The sequence below is a fragment of the Lepisma saccharinum genome, chromosome 19, assembly GCF_977018435.1.
Source record: "Lepisma saccharinum chromosome 19, izLepSacc3.1, whole genome shotgun sequence".
NCBI classification, from domain to species: Eukaryota; Metazoa; Arthropoda; class Insecta; order Zygentoma; family Lepismatidae; genus Lepisma; species Lepisma saccharinum.
This window is the reverse complement of record NC_139247.1, coordinates 40,912,192-40,936,110: the sequence shown is the minus strand read 5'-3', so window position 1 is coordinate 40,936,110 and position 23,919 is coordinate 40,912,192. Positions and strand designations below refer to the sequence as shown.

The window sequence follows — 23,919 nt, the reverse complement described above, 5'->3', positions numbered from 1 at the left end:
TTCAAAATTTACACCCATGCGTCCCTCTCTGGGGGTAGTGTTACCCATTTCGGCTTACATTCGCCGTCTTTAACAAGCGTGGGTAGTTCTGCAGACTTTTCCAGGGCTCGACCCCATACTTGGCCAGCCTGGTAGGCCGCTCGAAGATGATGTTAGTGCAGAGCATCTCTTGTAGAGGAAATATGTTCAATTTCTCTTCCTTTTCAACTCTTCGGGACATGAGACGAAAGTCCCGTCTCGTGGGCAACGCTGCTAAAAGTGGCATGGAGAGTTGAGGTATTACTTCACTTTGCCTCACCCCTAGGTTCGTCCATTTTCGTGGCATCCAGATATCCGAAATTTTTGCTAGTTCCGCTTGCCACCGTTAAACGTTCGCATACAAGCTTCTAAGCTAAACCAATGGCAAGGACGATCGTGACTGTGTCCATCGTTCGGAGTGCACCTTTGTAGAATATGTAGACAACACCATGTAATGTGTGCAGAAATATTAGAGTGTCTGCTGTACCTGAGAGCACGGCGAAAGTCAATCTGTGTTTGCGTCCACAGTGCCCTTCCCTTAATCTGCGCAGGTAGACACGACGACTCGAGGAGACTGAATGAAGTGTATAGAAGATTTCTTACTTTTTCTCATCCACGAAGGAACTGAAGCAAAATTTGGAGAACAATCCTTTGCTCGCCTACACCCCTAAAAATTGTCTTTCCTCGTCTGCTGTTGTGAGGCTCTTGGTGTGATACATGTCAAAAACTACGTCTACTAGTCGAACTGTCTTGAACTGTAATGTATGTCAGATGCAAACAAAGTTAGTTACTGCCGCATCATCCATGACAAGCATATCTACTCCTATTTCATGGTGGTAAGTATTTTTTTCTAGCAATTCCTCTCAACATGGCAACAAATCAGGCTTAGCTCCCAATCTACATCCATTTACCGACAAAGGAGGTCATTCGTCACTTGGCAAGCAATATACATTTTTATTTTTTATTTTACCTAAAGTTTCAGATACAGTACTGAATGACCATTTTACACTGAAACAGTAACAGCAGGAAAATAACAACAACAACAAAACAGAGTACAAGATGGCACTGAAAACAAATCAAAATTATACATGTATCGTTAAAAATTTTCTAAAACTTTGTTCTGGCAAGAATATATCCACATTTGGAGGCAGGTTATTATATGAGTGAGGAAGCATGTAGAAAAGAGACCGCTGTAGAAGGGAGAGCCTTGTGGTGGGATTGTGAAATAGCTTAACGTTGAGGGTTGGCCATGTTGGGACTTGTAGATAAAATTTGTTAAGCAGAAATTCGGATTTAATTTTACCATTCATGATTTTGTGCAAGAATTTCATGTCTGCTAATTTGCGAAGAGTATGTGGTGGTTGGATATTGAAGACAGACATAATATCTGTTTTGTGAAGGTGCCTCAAAGAAGGTATTCTGTGGCGAGCAATGGCGAGGAAAAAGTTGAGAACAGATTCAATCCGGGAAAGATTTGTTTTTGAAGCCATGGTCCAGATAGGAGAGCAGTATTCAAGAATGGGGGAGATAAGGGATTTGTAAAATATGCTGATGGATGATTGGTTTTGGATTTCAGTGAATCTGTACAGAAGACCGATGAGACGCATTGCTCTTTTAGTAGTGTTCGTAATGTGCTCATTAAAGTTTAGTTTTTCGTCCGATATCAAGTTTTTATCATGTTTTACGGGGACGAGCTGTTCCTTTTTTTTTGTTCTCACAGGAGGACGACTGAAGAGAAGACGATTGCTTTCTTAAGTAAATTATCGAACGGCACTGGAAGAAATTACTGCATTTATTCCGTCCCAAGTTCCTGGATGTCTCTTACAGACTGAGCAACCGCTGCATCTGCCACTATTCGTGTGTCGCTTTTGCAAGTATTCTGGTATGCGACACGTAGCATTTGACATGCTTCACAAAAGATGCTTGTTTGCTGGATTAATCTTAGACGACTATTTTTGGCCCAGTAACCAGTGGCGTAGCATGGACATTTCCAGTGGGAACGCCAAGTCCGAAGGAAGCGTCGGCCCTTTCTTGCTTAATAATTTACTTATGGTATTAGTCGCCACAGGTATTGTTTATTTGCCTGAAGTCAGCTGGGTTTTCAATAAAACGTCATCCATGCAGGTTTTAACTAGAAAATTAGATGCCTCACTATGCCACAAATATTTTGAACTCTGGTGTTTTATACCTTTTTTTATACCTTTCTGCATGACGCAAGTCATTAAAAAACTTACCTGAATCACAAGCGCCTCTGCACAACAGTAGACGTCATTGTTGTGGATGATCCAACTACTGATTGATTTGGTTTATTTTACTTCGCTTTTCTACCACTTTTGGTTAATTGCGAATATAAATATGAGTGATGATATTGATGAAGGGACACTGACAAAGAACACCCGTGCTCACGCCGGGATTCGAACCAGGGACCTCTGTCGTCTTGGCGCACTGTGCAAAGCACTCTGACACAGAGGTGGGTGGATGATCCAAATATCGTACACTCTACCGACGTAACAGTGCCGATTAGTAATTCAGACCACTGTTTATTACATCTTGAGAATGTTGATAAACATTTTAAAATAATTTTGTCCAGAGACAATTCGATGTTAAGAGTTTTCAAATGAATGCTAAACATTTCCATTGACACAATATTAAGCAGTTAGGTAATAACGAAAAAATAATAACAATAAAAAAATAATAGTTTTGCGGGTTAAGTGGTAGAGCAGCCACAGGCTGAATTTCGCCACGAGGACTTCACTAACTTATTTGATAAAAACTGTGTTGATCCTTTAGTTTCTAATGCACATCGCTGTTTGTGCGATAATTATACAATAAAGTGGTCATTAAGAAGCGGTATATTTGAGATTGGTAAAGTTACATCAGTCAATATTGCGTATTGTAGCATCACATAGCACGAGTTGCATGAGCGCGAAGAGCGAAGAACCGGGTAGGAATTCTGCCGCTGTCGTCTGCTTCAGAAGGCAGGAAGGGTCACATGAACCAATCACGGTAGACCTCTCGTACGCCGGCGTAAGAGAGCCTATTGACGCGCGTGCTGTAGAAATGGACGCTTTCCCTCCATAAAGGCAGCAAGGAATATAGGAATCCTGTACGCCGAACCTGCTCGGCGTCCGGCCAGGAAAGGCATTGAAAAAAGATGCTAGAACGAGTGTTGAGAGTGGAACGTTGCAAGCGGATCGCGAAAAATAGCTATTATAATGCCATGAAGGTCAAACATATATGAAATTAGTCAAGTTTTACTTTATATTCACAGCATTTTCGCATTTTTGAAATTTTAAATCTGGGAACGCCGGGCGTACGGGCGTACTATAACGCTACGCCACTGACAGTTACCATCCACCTATACTACGTCTAAGAAGTCTGGGAGCAACGTCGCACATAACGGTAGAGAAGAGAAGAAAGCGAGTAGGTGGAGCTAAGCAGTGTTGCTGCAAACTGCTGCTAGCTGCAGTCGTGTTGTCCCCTCCCTGTAATCTCGTCCCCTCGCCCCTCACGAGTCACTATAAGTGCAGGAGGCCTTAGAAAGATCGCTTCGCGGGCTTACAGAAGACGACAATATGGGTGTGTCTGCGAGAACCAATCAGAACCGCGAATGAGCTAGCCCGGTTGCCACAGCTAGCTCGCTGCACCCTTCTGGAAGAGTAAGTGACCTCTGCCACTTGCTACCTCGACCTGTTTGTTCGGCTGAGGAGCAGACGACACGAGAGTATCGGCAATAGTGTGCGAGCGACGTCTGCTGTTAGCCCGCGAAACGCTCTTTGTAAGGCCTCCTGCAGTATAGTTCTCGTTCGGTTGCTCCACAGACTCTTGAGACAGAGTAGAAGTAGTTGCGCTGAGTTCTCCGTCAATCCTATTGCTTCTCCAGTTCCCTTAACTAACGCACTGTTTTGCTCGTGAGCCTTGTCATGAAAAGCCTCTAGGTTTCTTGCGCTAAATGAAGTAAAGTTTCCTTCATCAAGCCACCACAAACAAAGAACCTTCTGCATCTTCCTCTCCATCCCTTCAGCTCGGCCTACAGGGAAACCTGCTTCACTCTGCCCCTCCCCTACACGCGCGAGTGCGATGCACACGACACACGGTTCTGTGCAGGTTCTTTTGCTTGTGATCCCACTATAAGAAATTCATCAAATACTGTTCGATTCTGTTCTTATAAGATCATCTATCCAGCACGTGTACTGCGACAGCATGGATTAATTAAGGCGATCGAGGGCAAGAAATATCCAAACGTTAACCAAATACCCCACGTAGAGAGGAGAGTTTGCCTTCCTGCACAGATCGATCCCAAGTGATAACGCCTAACTCTAATTGCAGGAGGATCTCCCGAAAAGCAACGTGGGATCTAGATTGTTGTTGATCCTTCTTATGAAGGTCATAGGCTTTGTGCTGTATTTCCCACGGAAGCTGTGACTTCATGTGCACGAAGTGTTCTCTTCACATGTTTATTGAATGAGTACGATGTTCCGCTGCTAGCCACTTGAGCTAGAGTTCAACAACTAAATTTGCAAGTATGTCCACTCTGCGTCACTTTTAATGTTCTGCTCTCGAGAGTATAAGGTGCTGTCTCTTACGCCGCACTTGTTCGAATATCGGACTATAGTCTGTGGGTGGATTAGGCTCCTCCTTCGATAGAAAACCAGGAAAATGGAAAATATGCGTATTAGAAGTATGTAAAGTGTATGTTATACACAACGTTTGTAGTCATTTTCTCGGTTAAAAGTCCCTTAGTGTCATAGCCTGAGGTGAAACACGTTTGTTAGTGACACGTGACAGCAACAGTGTTGCCAGCGTCCCTCGAAATATTGTGAAAACATCGATTTTTGGAACAGCCCATTTATTCCCTTGTGCAATGTTTTTTAAAGTTCGTCAAATTTCTTTTTCTGTCAAATTCAATAGATGGCCATCCAAATTGTTCTATGGTATTGTGAAATGTTGCAATAATTTACCTCAGTGAGTTCTGTGCATCAATACACACTATTTGCATTTTTTTTTCCGCCTTTGGCAACATTTTGCTTATTTGTTATTAAAACATACATGTTCTTACATACGTTTGTCTCTCTAAATTTTCCCAATATACAGGGCATTCTCTTGGCAGAAAGCGTTTCTTCACATTCCGTTTCGCTATTCCGTTATACGGTCGTAAACACAGGGTTGCGTGACTTTTCGGACACTCTGTATAAAGGCGTTATTAGTTATCGTTAATATAAGGACAAGAATCTGCAGGTTTCATATCGCTACTTGATTATAACGTTATTAATTTTCTTATAGGGTCCCTCGCTGAAGTAATCTCAATAGCAGTGGCGTAAAAGAACCTTCCATTTATTGTTAAAATTGAAACTATGCAGATACGTATAACTGTCGTACGACGCAAGTACGCGTAAATCATAGGATATCAATATTCAAGAATCGCCCCTGTAATTTAGGCAATCAGCATTTACCTTTTTCAGACGTCTTTGCTATAATGTAATAATTACTATTATAGAGTCTCCTGCACTATTTTCCGTGACGACAATGTAAAAGGAAGTGACGATAGTATCAAAATGTAGCCCATAAGATGTATTGAACATCCCTATGACGTGCATTTTGAAAATTTTCCCTCACCTCCCTCCTATAGGGTGTTTTCAGTGCTACCAACCTTCAAAACGTTTGATGTGATATTTCTAATTTATTGACTAATTTTCATGCTTCTATCACAAAAATGCACAATTCAGCAAATATCTGCATATTGGCCCTACTGTAAATTGTTCAGTCTTTTGTGTTTTTGCCCCTGGTATTTATACAACCCATATATCCACATCCGTGAAATATGATAATTAGTAACTAAAGTGTTGATAATTAACGATTACACTTCAGACTTCAAAACTGAAGCTGTTTGAACAGCAACATGCTACTATAAACAATCTTGAAAAACGCGCTCCAATCAAGCTATTTTTCATCATTAATACGTATTTAGAATGTTTTTGTAGGCCTTATTGGAAAGTTTTCCTTTCCTTTGACCAATAACAAAGATAAATCTTCAAACAGGACCAATAAAAGTTAATTTACACAGTTTGTGTCAATTGATATAATAATAAATCTGCCGCCATTTTGAAAATACCCGCCATTGCTGACCAACAGGGCATTTTAAATGCCTCCAATCATTAAAATGATATTAAGGTGGATATTAAACTACATTCGAAGTTTCTTGCTTTTATCACTAAAATGCACTATTTTACACATATCCGCCGTACTATTATGGACGAACCCCTGCTTGAATTAGTGGAAACAAGAAAATAATGCGACGTTAATTTTTTTACACATTGAATAATGTGAAATCATAGTACGAATTTGACCGTTTTTAAAAGTGGTCGTTTTCGTTAACTAGGCTTTGTTCACGATAGATGGCGGGCAAAGATTTGATAGGGGTTTGAGAGTACCATATGCGTTGGGTATAGAAAGTGTCAAAGCGAAAATTCATTTTTCAGTGCAAAATTGTCACTCACACTCACCCAACCAATTGCCGTGGATCCCTCTTTGGATCTTTTTCGTATGTTCTTAATGTACTACTCTGGTACTGCTGCAGATTTGAATCAGAGCACGTTTATATACGTCAACATCAAGAGATGATTCTTTGTCTAGAGCTTAGAATGAATCCGATTAGTCCTTTTACGGTCTCGGACAATTATGTGTTGGAAATAAAAAAAATTGCTACAAACTAAAACTGTTTGTAACTGCACTCTTAAAATATTACAGACGTTGTTACGTGTGTATCTTGAAGCTGAGTTTGGCCTAGGATAATTCTCACTGCAACTTCATTGAATTTTGATGTTTCGTACTGCTTCTATATCTAGATATTACTTCAGCATCTTGGCACCTCCCCGATGGCGCAGTGGTAGTGTTTTTCCATTGTAATCAAGGGGTCCCGGGTTCGATATCCAGTGGAAGCACATAGTGGTTCGGATCCCACTTTAAACTGTAGGTCCAATCCCGATTAGCCTATCAGTGCATAAATTGGACTTAATGTACAAACTCAAACTTCAGCGTCTTTTGCAACTTCAAACTGCTTTCCTTTTGGTACTTGCTTTCCAAACTCATTTCACTCGGATAGAAATCATCAGCTAAATTCCTACCACACTTGAAAAATACAGGGTGACTGAAAAGTAACTAACTCTCAATATAAAATTGTTAATTACTTTATATATCATTCGATAGTAATGAAACAAGTTTATACAGTAGAATGGCAGATTTGTTTTCAGTTAAAATTGCACACAGGCACCAGCGTTGGCCTCACACGAGAAAGATCACATGGCATTAGGTCAGGGTTCCTTGCTGGCCATTCATGTGGACCAGAACGACAAAGCCAATGTCTAGGAAATTGAATGTCGGAGTCATTCACAACAGTTCGTACAAAATGAGGATAAAGCAGAAATTTACTCAATTTTACCACTGAAGGGATCACAATGCATTTTGTTTCATGTAAATGTGGTGCTTTTTACAAAACTTATAATTATTTTTATAGCGTTACTTTGCATCCGCCCTGTATTAACTACGAGCGACTAGGGACAGCTTTAGCAACTTGGAAATACATGCAAATAGCACCACCTAACCTATCCACGTATACATTTAATAGCAGAGATAGGTATGTAAATAGGCTTGGCAGGTTAATTTTTGTTGATTTAAGCTATTATATGCCTACGTTGATAGGTTAGGCATGTCAGGTTTGGTGCAACATTTCCAAGTTGCAAAGGCTTTCCTAGCCGCTTGTGTATAAACTTAAGTCTCTTTCAGTTCACTAGATGGCAGCATTCATTCACATATTATTATTACAATAGAAAAACTAGTGTCCTTCTATAAAAATCTATATTTTTATAATGTATTCTACAGCTTTTTTCATAAGCAACTTATCTCGTTTATTTTAACTGCACTTTATACAATATGTCTCGTTCGAGTCGAATTACTTTCGGAACATCTCTGGCGGACTACGCGAGTCTGTCTAGCGAGCCTAGTGGGCGTGTAGAACTTGAGCAAGGGGCTTAGCGATAGGTTCTGGGTTGAGATGACGTCAGTGGCTCGTTTTGTTAATTGGCTGCTTTGAGAGTTTTGACTCGTTCCGAAGCTTCAAATGCATAAAAGCCAAAGATGTTACGAAAATAATCTCCCTTCTACCCACTTTCAAATTTTTAAATCCAAAGAACATTTTCACCAAACCACCTGCTGAAAAAAATGCATTTAGCTGAACTCCATTTGACATTGTAAACTTATTTGGCTCGTTACGCTCAAGAGGTTTTTAAGGAAAAATTTTGTTTAGCAGTAAAGCGCCCAACTGTGCATGTAATCTGATTGTGACGTTCTTTTCGCAACTTCTTAATTTTGTTTTCCTGGCGTAGTGCCAATTACATCCACGCGCTGTGTTCCCTACGTAGGTAAGACCGAAAGAAGAAGGAAAGGGTTCAATTGCAGCAGAATTTTCCACTTCCTCGCGTGTGAATTGTGCGTGTAATTATTGCAGCTGGATATATTCCCAGGGGGGCGCACGGGCTATCCATCTTTCGCTTCCGTTATGGTCTTGGCTGTCCTGTCCGGAAATCCACCCCGTTTCTGGATCTTTGATCTTTCTTTTCCCTTGCTGACTAACGAGTTCTTTTCTTCCTCTGCAATCGTTTCTTGCTTCGATGTCCTTCCCCACCATACCCTGTGTTTCAGCCAATTCTAGACCTCTCATTTTAGGAGCTCCTTGCTCTTCGTATCTGTTCCTTGTTGCCTACTGTATTCATTTTGCGGCCAATCTTTACGTAACACCTCATTAGGAACCGGAGCTGCAGTTCACATGAAGTAGTTTCGAGCCTGTTTCGTTTCAAGACTAAACCAAGAGTGGGCAATGTTCAAAAATTAATGCGCGAACTATTTTCTGCATTTTGAAAATGAAGTAAATGAAATAACGAGAGTATTTTGATATTTTGATTCGTGGATTATTTGAATTGCCAGGCCTATCGGATAATTTCGGATATTCTGATAAAGCTGTAGATTATCCGAAATATCCGGATATATGAGGATTATCTAAAATATCTGAATATTTTAAATGGCGATAGATAAAATTTTATCCGGATACCGGCTAATTTTCCATCCGTATTTCAAATATTCGGATATGGGATATTCAGATGTACGGATTATCCTAATTATCAGGATATTCGTATAATCTGAAATGTCCGGATATTCGGATAGGTAAAATATCCGAATGTGTGCATTTTCGGATAATTTTATAGTTTATCCGTTTTGCGGGCTCTCCGCATATTCGTTTATTCGTATTTCACTGTACGGATTCTCTACAAATTATTCATCCAATCTGCATACGCGGATATCATTCGCCGGTTATCCCAATTATCTGGATATATCCGTTTCGTTGGGTATCCAAATTATCCGAATATGCAGTTACCAGAATCATCCTTTGCATCAGAATGGCTTTCTGTATTCATTTTGTGGACAAAGTTACGTAACACCTCGTTGGAGGGATCGGTGCAAGTTCATAAAGGGGACACAGAGTAAGTAGTTTCGAGGCTAAACCAAGAGGGACCAATACTTAAAAACCAACGCGGGAACAATTTTCAGCATTTCCAAAATTCGAAACCATGCGGAGAACGAAATTTCACTTCTCGAGACTTTATAAGGATGCTTCGAGGATGGTTCCTCCCACCTATTACGTGAAATGTGGCCTACGGCAACGCTTTTTCCTTTGGGAACTTAACGCAACGACTCGAGACTCAACCAATCGAAGGCCTTCTGGAGATCGCGGTTCTTAAAGCTGTTGCCTCGGTGTCGCGTTTCGTAGCGCGCTATGAAGCTGCGGTCCTATACCAGACTTCTAGATAAGACGTGGACGACTCGTTGTCTTCGCTCTTTCGTCTATTTCACGTTCATCCTCATCGTCGCGACTAACCGACAGAGGCAGGAAAGCGGCGTAAAAAGCTCTCTCTCTCTCTCTTTCTTTGCACTTTCGCTTTCCTCTGTAGAAGGAAACGTAGTGTTAGAATAGGTGTACGAGTAAGTACACTCGGAGAATAAAATGCATCATATTGATTGATGCACCAGAATGCATCGATTGATGAACTAAAGTGTGTTTTATGGCTTCTTCAAAGAATCAGATTCACATTTGATGCATTTTGGGTGCATTTTTGTATGTCGTGAAAGAAACACCAAAGTGCACCATTTGATTCAACTCAGGATTTATTTCAGTCGAGATGCACTTCAATGCATCAGTTCATGCATTTTGACGCACCAGAATGCATCTTTTTTTGATGATGCACTTAAAGATTTCGCCTGAGCTTCATAAACTCTGTAGCTCAGACCAAACGTTTAAGTCCATCATCCAAAAGTGCAGGAAGGTGCATCAAGGAACATCAACTGATGCATTGAAGTGCATCTAGACTGAAAGAAATCTTGAATTGAATCAAATGATGCACTTTGGTGTTTCTTTCACGACATACAAAAATGCACCAAAATGCATCAAATGTGAATCTGATTCTTTGAAGAAGCCATAAAACATACTTTAGTGCATGAATCGATGTATTCTGGTGCATCAATCGATATGATGCATTTAGTTTTCTGTGTGTAGGGAGCGTGGCTTCCTCCGTGCTGACTGTCTACTGCCTCTCGGACGATAGTCGTCGCCTTGTAATCAAGGGGTCTCGGTTTCGACACCTGATGGAAGCACATGCATATTCGGATCTCCCTTTATACTGTATTTCCAGTCCCGATTAACCCATCGCTGCATAAAATGTACTTAAAACAAAAGCACAAGAAACCAAACTCAGTGTTGGCTGTCTCGACGTTACACAAAACAAATGTTCATGAGTATGGTGAGAGAAAAGTTATCTCTGTACAGCGAGGGACAAAAGTCACTATCGGATACTATGTATGCTATGGTAATACATACAGTGGTAATAGTGGAATTCATATGAAGTACGTTTAGGTTTTGAAAGCAGAATTTACTCGTGTCTTCAGAAAAGCTGTTTCGAGCAAGCCAAGTCATATGGTGGCGAACCCGGCTCTGCAACCAGAATGATGGTGAACATACAGAGAAGATCGATTGATTTTGATTGATTGATTTGGTTGATTTTACTTCGCTTTTTTCTGTCAATTTTGGATAATCGTGTAGATGAGGATGAATAATGATATAAGGAAACTGATGGAGGGCACTAGTGTTGGGCGATATAGAAAATATCGCTCACGCGATATCAACTAAACGATATATCGTCACGATATTTTGGCGATATATCGTCACGATATTTTGGCGATAATATATCGGCACGATATTTTGGCGATATATATCGTGTCAGCGATATATCGTCACGATATTTTAGCGATATATCGTGTCAGCGATATATCGTCATGATATTTGGCGATACTTATCGCGGAGACGATATATCGCTGATATCACGATACGGAAAAATATATCGTATCGTCTGTGATGATATTTTCTTGACGATATATCGCGATATCAAATTTTCGATACCGTCCATCCCTAGAGGACACTTGCAAATAACACCTTTGCCCATGCCGGGATTCGAACCCGTGACCCCTGGCGTCGTAGCGCGCTGTACTAACCACTCCGCCACGGAAATTGGCTTACTAGAGCTTTAAATTTGTTCCGAACATAAAATAAGTGCAACCATTAAGATCTGCACTGACAAATCTTACAGGTAAGGTAACGGTAAAATTCCCCGTGCATATAGCACCGTACGTATCATGAAAGCACATGTTAGGGGATGTGGGGGTAGGGCTTGTATCTCGACCACTTTGGAGGTTATGTGATCAGCATCACGCTCCGGCCGCCTTTCCTCCCCACGGTTGTCCCCAGGTAGCCATTGATTTGAGACTAAGTGAGCCCAAGATCCTATTTATATGGGGACAGGGCCGAAAAAATTCTGAGCTTAGATCACCCACTTCGGGAATTGAATCCGGATCTTCCGCGTGGCATTCAGACGCCTTACCAGTTAGATATTATGTCTATATTTTATTGTTTAATGTATCTTGTTCAGTTCAATACAGTTCCCGCATTGATTAACGCATTTTCCTTCACGATAATACCATTATATCAATACCACATCGTGACTCTTGGCGCACCCTTGCCTTTACGTATAATTAAGTTGCCAACCCGACAACGGGACTGGTGCGAGGCACATCCAGCTACTAACAGTCACTAAAGCTAATTGCTAATAGTTCCAAAACTGGTGGTCCCAAGATAACAATTCCTAGCCTACACTCAGAGAACAAAATGCATCATATCGATTGATGCACCAGAATGCATCGATTGATGCACTAAAGTGTGTTTTATGGCTTCTTCAAAGAATCAGATTCACGTTTGATGCATTTTGGTGCATTTTTGTATGTCGTGAAAGAAACACCAAAGTGCATCATTTGATTCAAGTCAGGATTCCTTTCAGTCGAGATGCACTTCAATGCATCCGTTGATGCTTTTTGATGCACCTTAATGCATTTTGATGCACCAGAATGCATCTTTTTTGATGATGCACTTAAACGGTTTCGTCTGAGCTACATAAACTCTGTAGCTCAGACCAATCGTTTAAGTGCATCATCCAAAAATTGAGGAAGGTGCATCAAGGAACATCAACTGATGCATTGAAGTGCATCTCGACTGAAAGGAATCCTGACTTGAATCAAACGATGCACGTTGGTGTTTCTTTCACTTTAGTTCATCAATCGATGCATTCTGGTGCATCAATCGATATGATGCATTTAGTTTTCTGTGTGTATAATTCTATTAATGCATGTGTGGTTAGTTTAGAAGGGTCAGATTTAGAGCTCTTAGCATTTAGTTTTAATGACAGTTGGCAGCAGGATGTGCTCTGCACGAGACCGACCCGATAATCTGGTTACGACAGAGGCATATATTTCCTACTTACTAGAGTAACTTTTTGGCATCTAACACTTTCAACCCAACCTTGATCTAACGACAACAGATTTATTCTCACAAAATTGGCCTAACCTCGATCCCTGTTCTTTCCAATGTGTCTTATCTAAAAGAGGCTGATCGATTTCGCATGTATCAAGTCTTATCCGACCCCGTGGAAAGAGAAGCTGAGATCAGAGTTTCCGCATCTTCTTTACAGCATCCTTGATCTCTCCTCTTCTCCTGAGCATCTTCGAAAAAAATTAATCTATAAGCTTCTTTGCGGCGATGCACTTTTTAAAATATTTATCTTCCCTGGTGGAACTCTGATCTGTGAAACTGCCAAATATTGATTCTATCTGGGCTTCAATGGCAACATCTCCCATTCAACGATGAACTGCTTTTTCCTCATGGCGCGGAATTGAAGTGGCAGTCTTTTTCTGGCGCTGGCCATCACAAGAGATTTCTGTTGCTATATGTCAGAGGGAAAGGGTTCTTTCAAGAAAACAAATTTTGCTATCTCTTCACGTATCCGTTATTTTATTATTTGTAGGATATCTTGAGCATAGGGCATAGGCGCCCGCAGGGAGGGTCAATTTGGGGGTTACTTAACCCCCCCCCCTTTTGGGACATGAAAAATGCCTTCGTCTCCTTCCTTTCTTCCATCTGTTTGTACCTCTTTTGTCTATTTCTTTCCTTGTTTCTTTCTCTTCATGAGTGTTTACTTCCCTTTTTCTTGATCATTTTTTGTCTGTTTTCTGTCTGTCTCTTCTTTGTTCTTTCTCTCTATCGATCTTTTGACTAATTCTCTTTCTCCTGTTTTTTCTGCCTGGCTTGATTCTCTCTTCTTTACTCCTTTATTTCTTTCTCTCTCTTCTCTATTTCTCTCTCTCGCTTCATTTTTCTTTCAATCTTCCCTATTTCCTCTCTTTAACTTCTCTATTTCTTTTTCTCCCTCGCTTCTATGCGTCTACGTAACTCGCGCGCTCTCTCCTTTTCTTTTCCTCTTTTCTCTCTCGCTTGTTTTCTATTTCTTTCTGTGTTCTCTATTTATTCTCCTTCGCATTTCTCAATTTCTGTCTCTCTTTTTCTCCATTACTTTCCTTCTTTTTCTATCGTTTTTCTATTTTCTCTCTCCCTCACTTCTCCCTTTCTCCTCTTCTCTATTTTCTCTATTTCCCTCTCTCGCTTCTCTATTTCCTTGTTTATCTCTCTCTTTCTGCCGGTTCTTTATTTCTCCCCCTCTCCCTCTCCATATCTCTCTCTCTCTCTCTCTCTCTCTCCCCCTTCCCCTTTGAAATTAAGAAATTTCTGTATGATGAGAAAATTGTTAATTACATACAGATGAATGCATTACGTGACGACTTCATCAGATATATGAAAATTCCCAAGTAACATTTAAATATTATACATTTCTTTGAACACTTAAATGTTACGCAAATGTACAAAGGCGTAACAAGCTCTATAAATTTCATGAGAGGAAGACACACACACTGAGATCAAATGTACTCGAATAACACTGGCTCCTTACTACTAAGCACATAATAAATGCATGTCCAAGAGTACTATTTCAATGAATTTCTTATTCTGTAGAATCATTTAAAGCACAAGAATTGAACATGTACAATATTATTATCAATAAACCTTTGTAATGGTAATGATTTTACATACGTTTTAAAAACCTCAGGAAGGTGGCGGCACAGTAAATTAATTCTTATATCCGGAATATCACCAAAAATCTGCAATACTAATTATTAATATATTCATGTAATAAAATTACATTATCCAATTATCTAAGAAAGGATGAGGAACGTAGTGTACGAAACACGAAACTTCAGTGTTCTAAGAGTTCTAATTGGTAGAATGTTGAGAAGTATATTGAGGTTATGAAATAGATTGCACAGGTATGACGAAGGTATGGTGTGAATAAAATGCGATCTTGCCATATATACAGGATGTTTCTAAAGTTCGTTCCCAACGCGTAGGAGGTGATTCTACAAGTAAAAATAAACACTGAAGTTCATGTGACGAAATGCCGAAAACGGCACCCAATCGGATTTATTGAAATGGGAAAAAGTGCGAAAATGATGTTTACAAGGAAATAGTGGCACAACGGCCAACCATATGACCGCGGCGAAGGGCGTTCCACAAAGAAATGTGGCATGCTCTATTCAAAAAAGCACATTGCAGATGTGTGAAGTTGATGCGCAAGGGATTCCCCAAAGGAAGCGAATGAGTCTGTTGAAGTCATGGGGGTAGGGAAGGGTTTAGCGGGATGTGTTATCCACGGAAAGTGATATGTGGAGACTGACAACTAAGAAGAAAGCGCATATCCGTAGTGGACATCACCATTACGTAGAAAAACAAAGATGGTGTTGGTGGTGCGCTAGGTTGCATATGTGTCGACATGTTTACTGTGTGCCGAGGGAACCACATCACAGAGGATGTTCAAACTGTCTGCCATTAACTTCCACGCAGAGATGACAACGCCGAATCAACGATTGTCTAGTGCGAGCAGACAACCCTGCGGCGACTGCTATCGTCGCTGAGGCGACATTAATGCGTGCAACAAGATCCTCGGTTGACACTACAGGTGTTTCGTATACGAGGCGTTTCATCTCTCCCCACAGAAAGAAGTCCAGGGGAGTGATGTCCGTCGATCTTGATAGCCACGGCACAGGCCCACCTCTACCAATACACCGATTGTGGAACAAGCCATTGAGGAAGTGACGCACATCTTGGTCGAAATGTGGTGGTGCACCATCGTGTTGGAACCATAGTCCTTGCCTCGGTGCCAAGGGCACGTCCTCCAACAGTTCAGGCAAAACATCACGAAGAAATTCATGATATGTGCCACTACACAGGCGAACAGGGTAAATGTACGGCCCAATCAAATGGTCATGCACTATCCCACACCACGCATTAACCGCAAACCTGTGCTGCTGGTGTGCCACAAGAATTGCATGTGGATTTGCAAAATCCCAAATGTGACTGTTTTTACTATTGAAAACGGCCGGTTTGATGAACGTTGGTTCATCGGTCCACAACACCCTGTTCACAAAATTCGGGATAGTTTCCATCTGATGCAAAAATCATTGGCAAAACACCACACGTGGGCCAAGTCCTGAGGTAAAAGGTCTTGTGCCTTTTGGAGTTTGAAAGGGTACATCCCCTCTTCGGACAGGACGCGCCACATATTAACATGGGAGGTGTTGTGGGCAATGGCTATAGCGCGCGTACTGGTGTCAAAGACGATCCCTGACAGCATTTATCACCGCATCCACAAATTGATCTGTGCTCACACTTCGTGGTCTTCCAATTTCTCGACGGGGTGGTAGCACTAATCCTGTTTCCCGAAATCGAGTATGCACTCTTTGAAAGAAGGTGTGCGACGACAGCCTCCTATTTTGAAAACGTTCACCCTACAAACGCCGTGCTGCAATGGCTATTACTTCCTGTCTCGCCATAAATGAGATGCATGTCTGCCAGCTCCTCTGCGGTGTATGCAGCCATCCCTATTGTTGGATATCTGCCGACCCGTAGATGACGAACACTTGTGCACTGTACACGATGGGCCGTGCCTATTGATAACACCTAGCAGTGCCTATTGCGAGGTTTGCCCAATTCGTCAAGTTCACGTCCTTCCACTCGTACGTATTCAACCGCAAACGTGTGATGGTAACATGATGCGCGGTGATGCTGATATCGCAGTACGTGAAGCACGAATGGCAGCGACCGGTGCTTTCCTGCAGGAAGGAAACTACTGTGTTAGTGCCCCTAAAGCATGCCACATTTCTTTGTGGAACGTCCGTCGCCGTGGTCATATGGTTGGCCGTTGTGCCACTATTTCCTTGTAAACATAATTTCGCACTTTTCCCCCACTTCAATAAATCCGAATGGGTGCCGTATTCACCATTTCGTCACATGAACTTCTGTGTTTTTTTCACTTTTAGAATCACCTCCTACGCGTTGGAAACGAACTTTAGAAACACCCTGTATAACTGGAACGCTCGCTGCAACACTAAAATTTGTTGCACTTGTGGAAAAATCAGTGAAATTTGTTGCATTTTTTTTAAAAAAATCAGGGAAATTTGTTGCATTTGAGGGAAAATCACGGAAATTTGTTGCATGTGGAAAAATCAGGGAAATTTGTTCCATTTGTGGAAAAATCAACGTTTTCGAAGTAATGTACCAAAAGCAGGTTTTTGACAATTAAAATGGACAAGCAATAAATTTAATTTTTTTTGTGGGCAAACTCTACTTCAATTTGACATACAGAGTAGAGTATAACTGGTAATTACAATTAAATTGTATGTTAAATAGGAAATGGTAACGTCTGGAAATTTCCCACTTTATTTTGCAATTTTTAGGTTGTGTTTGTTAGATATGAGGAATAATTCATACTTTTACTTAATTTTTCTGTAATTCTGCATTATTTATGCTATAATTATGATATTTTATGTAAAAGGAAATCTTTTGTTAATCACAAGTAAATAGATGCCAAGTATTACGTAAAAGCTCACCAGTGATAACCCTTTCCAACAGTCAGTTTCTATTCAATTTCCCTTCTTGTTATCTATCACTTGTACATGTTAAGCGTTTTTATCCTTCAAAAGGTATTTTGCACACGTTTTATCCACATTTAACACAAACATGCATAGAAAGTGGGGTCTGATTGCAGATGATATGATCATTGTAATGTTTTCTCATAAATTATGGCTTTTATTTCGTAAATAATCTGTCCTGTCGTAAGAATCCATTTGCCGCCACAGGAAAAATTCGTCTCCTTCAGAATTTCTTCCACACTTTCATGGCGTAACTAAGCGAATGGCTTCACTTTTGCGCCGTAAAGCAGTCCTTCCATGTTATATATAGTTCAATGGTATCATATGTCTATCACTTTTTTTTTTTTTTTTTACATATCCGCCATCTTTAAATCCATTGCTGAAATCCATTTTGCAAGAATTCCCGTGATTGTCGTTTTGCCCACGACTTCACAGTCAGATTAACATCTTCCACATTTGCGATATGTTCTCGCGAAATGTAGCTTTCAAGGGCCAGAGAAAAAGTGTGAGTTTGAAGGAGCCAAATCAGGACTGTAAAGGGGCTGTGAAGTCTCCATTGAGATGTGGAGCGTGCATCATCATGGTGGAACTGTAACACAACACTATCAAGTGGAATGTCGGTTCTCTTTCTTTCTGATTGCTCTCTTTAGCAAATTATTTACATTAATTTTGAAAAATCGTCTGGCCTATCGTTACCTGTATTATATTTCATCTAGATTAAGTGTATACAGAACAAGGAGGCTTGATTTGTGATAATTTAAATCACTTTACTCTGTAAATCATTTCTTTAATGTGCATAAGAAATTTGTAGATGTCAGCATCACTTTTGGTGAAAGTACGTTAATCACGTAATCACTGAATGGTGTTTATTCAAGCTGTGAGAAAGGAAACAAAATATATGTACTGATGGGGTGAAGTTCATACTATGCTTGTAATATGCAAACTGTAAACACACTTAAATTTATCTTGATTCAAAATTCAATAATTTAATAGGTAAAAATAGCAAAAAAATTGTGTAGAATATACAAAACACTAATCATGTTAAATGTAAATAGTGTCATTATCATTAAGCTATTAACAATCGTGGCAGCTGTTATTTTGCAAACTCTTTATTTAAAAGTTACTAAAATTGAGCTATAGAAAATATTTTATGTTACAATTATATAATACATATATAATGTTATATTTTCACTGGAAGAAAAGGTACTGAAGTTATTGTAGTTTCATTAATCACATTCAACAAACATTATTCAGAATCAGAAACAGAAAAATATATATTTCATATCTGATATAATCAAACAGTACAAATATTTTACAGAGCCGTTTAGCAGACAAAGCCTTTCTCTACATAATATATATATATATATATATATATATATATATATATATATATATATATATATATATATATATATATATATATATATATTACGGTGCCAACGTATTTTTTAAAAATTAAGTATTGATTTAAATAAAAAAAAATCATCAAAATAAAAATCAGAATTTTTATCCACCCTGATACACTACCTACCTCACCTACGTGAGGTGTTGTATGTACTAGACTATACTATGAGTCGTCTAACCTCACTTATAGTATAGTGTAGTGGCTGACGACCTAGTGGAGGTTCGATCCCGGATGAAAGAATATTCCACAGTTGTTCGGATTCCACTTTAAATTTATTTCCAATCCCAACTAGCTTATTTGCGCATCAAATTGGACAAAGTAAACTTCCTTTGGACAAAATATGTACATAAATATGTAACAATAATTGATTAAATATGTATTATCAAAAGGATATGTAGCTCAATATGTAATATCTAATAATAATCGAGTTTCCAGGCAATTTCAAGAATTCTGCTAGATATTTATTGTATTTGAACATATTCAACATAATTTTAAGGGCATAAGTTGATCAAATTAAAATTTGTATGAAATTTATAAACTCAAAAAAGTACAGCAACGTGCACATATTTAAGAAACAAATTTTGTCAAACGCTTTTCACATCGCAAGTTATTGTAGAATAGTACGAGAGCTCTTCGTAACTTTCGAAACAAATTGTAAAAAAAAAAGCGTCTACAGAAAGAACAATCGAATGAAAATACATAACTACTTTTGTACTTTTTTGTACAAGGGAACATATTGTGTAACTCGCTCCCTACAAGAAAGTAGCTTTCTTGCTCACTGATGCCAAGTTTCTAGGTGCTTAGCCTAAACCTAAAAGCGAAACAAAAATATGAAACCAGAAAGGAGAGCGGAGAGAGAAACTAGCATCTTTCCAGCATATATATATATATATATATATATATATATATATATATATATATATATATATATATATATATATATATATATAGGGTGTACCAAAAGTCCCATTACCCCCCCCAATTTGAATTATACACAAACCTGCAAAATGTTATTTTAACAGCATGCGTATGATGAGAGGATGCTATACCATTAAATCAGACCAATGACCACCATTTACTCCAGAGGATCTGTGTGCACACCGCCATTTTCATGGCACAGTATTATTCGCCTCCAGGTGCAATGTGAAATCCTCCGTAACATGGCTGGCGTGAGGGAAGCAAACGCACTGCGAACAGCTTCTTGAAGTTCATCAGTTGTCTGATAACGATTATGGGTGACTTTCTGTTTGATGCGTCCCCATAGCGCATTATCACAAGATGTCAGATTTGGACTTTGGGGTGGCCTTTTTAGAGGTGCTGGTAAATTTGGCGATCTTCGTCCAATCCATTTGTCTCTGAACACATCATTGAGGTATTCTCTTAAAATGGCCACCTGAAATCCAGATCTGACATCTTATGTTACGGAGGATTTGACGATATGATTTCACATCGCAGCTGGAGGCGAATAATACTGTGCCATGAAAATGGCGGTGTGCACACAGATCCATTGGAGTAAATGGTGGTCATTGGTCTGATTTAATGGTATACCATCCTCTCATCATACGCATGCTGTTAAAATAACATTTTGGAGGTTTGTCTACAATTCAAAGGGGGGGGGGGGTAGTGGGACTTTTGGTACACCCTGTATATATATTGTCTTCAGCTTGTGCTTTTACTTGGCAATCAATTTTAGGTGACCGTAAGCACTATGCATCTCATTGATTACAAAATATGACATCACATGAGAGATAAATTTTCTTCATCATATTTCAGAGATCAAAAATATAGGAAAAATGATCAAGATAGGAAAAAATTGCCGAAATATGTTGTTTTATGTAAGGTAGATAAGCGAATATGTAAAATATGTAATATCCTGGTAAATATGTAAAAATATGTAACATGAAACTTTGGCAAAATGATGTCAGTTACATAATTCGTTGACATTTTCGTGTTCAATGTGTATGTCTAGAAAGGAATAGAATATGTAATTACATACAAATCCTATCTCTAGTAATGATGCATTGCTACTTATCCTTGTAGCCCCTAAAAAGGAAGAAAACCCATGTGAAAGTAACCAAAAATGCAAAATGCAATCGCATATGTAGGACTAATGAAATAGCTACAGTTGTTTTAGTTTAGTTTAAAACAGGGCGGCCTAAGCCATTGCCTACGGGCTGCATTGTATTCTCTATGGCTTTTTATCTTCCTCGCCTTAGTACTTATGAAATTTGACTTTATTTTGCGCCATGAATCTTAAGTGTAACTGTAATGTGGTTCGCAACCAATTACTCAAGTATTGACCGTCCCTGTAGATAAAAATGTTTGGACAATAACGGTATTACAACAGTATTATAGGAAAATCTCTATTTGTTTTTATATTATTCTTTGTTCGCTGTAAGAATAAAGTCAATGTAAGCAAAAGATATGACTTCTCAGAATTTCTATTGGTTGTTGGAATAGCTTCTGTGCATCTGAATCAAGCTCTTTGCTAAAGTTCAGCGAACCATCTAATGGTTTCCTTTTATCAAAATAGCTGCTTATAAATTATTGTTAAACTTCAACGATATTGACCCTAATATTATAAATCTCCATGTATTAACACTTATTTATCTACATTAATTTGTTTTTCATATACAGAATTCATACAGTGTAATTTTACATTAACAGCAATTTGATCATAATTACACAACATATTAATTCAACATAATATTTTCGAGAATTGTAACAAAATTGAAATTAATATAAAAAATTGTATTATACAGGGCGATTCATAATTACCTCCTGGGTTTCAACGTTTATTGTACAAGAACTTTAACACATACAGCAGAAACGTGCATATCAGTACATAAAGAATCTCTCCAAGTGTGGTACGTACCGTACAGATGCTCGATATGTGCACCCCTGGTGATGCGGCAGACATCAATCCTGTCACGCCCGGCCTGTTCGTTTTGCATCTCACAGGCAGCCAGTCTTCTTTAACTTGTTGTACACCCAACGGCAAAAGTAGGCGAATTGTCCACCACCATTTTCATTCGGTCTGAATTACACAATGTGATGATAATGAATTGAAATAAAGACGTCAAAAAGCAGAGAACAGTGCCTACTTTGAACCAGCATAGTTTCATTCCTTATAACAACACATGATGTAGAATAAACAAGTAATGAAAATTTCGGTGGACAATTTGCTTACCATTATCTTTGCCGTTGACTGTATCACGAATTGTCTTGTCTCTAGGTGTTTCTGTTTGATATTTCGTACGAAATCTCCATTGTACCGTCACAGTCACAGAACGCTGTGTGTTCACCAGTGCACTCCATGTTTGCGTTAACTGACACCTAGCGGCTAAATCTACAATTACGTGATGGGATCTATTACGAGTGCAAACTTGGAGAGATTAGTTATATACTGCTATGCAACTTTTTGCTGTATGTGTTATAGTTCTTGTACTATAAATGTTCGAATCCCCGTGGGAAATTATCAATCACCCTGTACATCATGAACAATAAAAAAATTGTTTCGGGTTAGTCACAAATTTTGCGTGTAGGAATGTAGTGCATGTGATGAGGCTGTCCGTTCAATGTAGCTGCTATATTGAAATTGTATAACAATATTTTATGAGCTGCACAGCTACGAACAATGTATTCATGGACAAACACCAAAACTAACACGCACAGGAAGAATGGAACTATTTGTCTGAAGTCACGTGCTATTGCTTACATTAACTTTGTGTTAAATAAGTATGTTATTTTACAGTGTAAGTATCTCTTTATCTTTTTCAGACGAGCCGAAATATATGCTCATCTGCACGATGTACATCCTAGTTGGTCTGGCTCTGACGTCAACAATCATAGAGCTAGTCCGACGCCAGTATGCGCAATCCTGGCGTCGAATGAAGGAACTAAGTACGAAGCTGCAAGGACTTTCTGGCCCTCTATCGGACACGTTGAAGAAACTCGGGGAGCAGGCTGGCAACATTGGTGACATCAACATAGACGTGAGCCTCTTGCAAGACCTCAAAGACCTACGAAAGACTCTAGCCCTCACGCGACTTGAGACGAGGCTAAAATGGGACAATAAGTGGGGAGGGTGGAACACGACGTTGGGGGTCACCGAGAACAAGAAATGGGACGAGGAATGGGCGGAAGTCGAAGAAGCATTGATGGAACTCACGCCGGAAAAGCCCGAACCTCCTCGGCAACCTGTGGTGCAAATTATAATTTACGAATCGTCCGTGTAGCGGCGCTAGTGTTTCTCTCTGAATCATCGCTGCACGTACGAATAATGTTATCCGTTTTTCAGTGGAACTCATGAGACTTCTACATACTGATAAATTTTCTCCACGATTGTTGCACAAATATTCTTCCATTTAATGGCTGTATATTACGAATATTACAGCAGAGTCGAAATGAATCGACATTTTGTCAATATGTTGACTTAAAAAAACTGAATTTTACACCAACATGCAGAGTTGTTGATTCGAATTTCTTTTCACTTAATAGTATATAAATATAGCTATGTATATCGAAAGGGCAATCTATTGATACTATATATACATTGTGAAAGTACTATGTTTGTTATCTAGCTTGCCTTCTCGCAAATGCCTACATACATGCTACTGCCGTCCGTATTACAATAAACAATGTAGTTGCAACATATGTTTTTAATATTTTTAGAACGATAGGTGTCCATCTCTTCAAGGATTATGTCACTACTTACTAGTCCTTCAAAAGGTAACATTGGCCCTCAAGAAAAGTTTCAAATATACAGAAGAAATTTTCATTCACCTCGTGCTTCTGCTATATCTGAATACTATATCTAATACTAACAATTTGTTAAGATTTATAGTCATCATTTGGGTTGTAAATATGTTCGTATAGATTCTATTGAACCTATTGTGATATTCAAGTCAAAAGGAATACTTTTCTACATTGAAATCCAGAATTAGATGTGTGAGAACGTATGAAATACATGAAACTATTGGTTTTTAAACGTAAATGTATTATGTATAGGAATTTGAAGAATGGAAGTT

At 39.2% G+C, this 23,919-nt stretch overlaps 1 protein-coding gene across 2 annotated transcripts in view; it reads left to right on the top strand.

The window, feature by feature from the left end:
• Positions 1 to 23,508, top strand: part of LOC146003117 (potassium channel subfamily K member 15-like) — a 459,319-nt gene extending 435,811 nt beyond the window's left edge. For both annotated transcript variants that reach the window (XM_083141293.1, XM_083141292.1), the window contains exon 4: positions 22,670 to 23,508. In XM_083141293.1, coding sequence (XP_082997419.1) covers positions 22,670 to 23,127 — 458 coding nt within the window. In that variant the 3' untranslated portion in view covers positions 23,128 to 23,508. The remainder of the gene's footprint in view (positions 1 to 22,669) is intronic.
• The last annotated feature ends 411 nt before the right edge of the window (positions 23,509 to 23,919 follow it).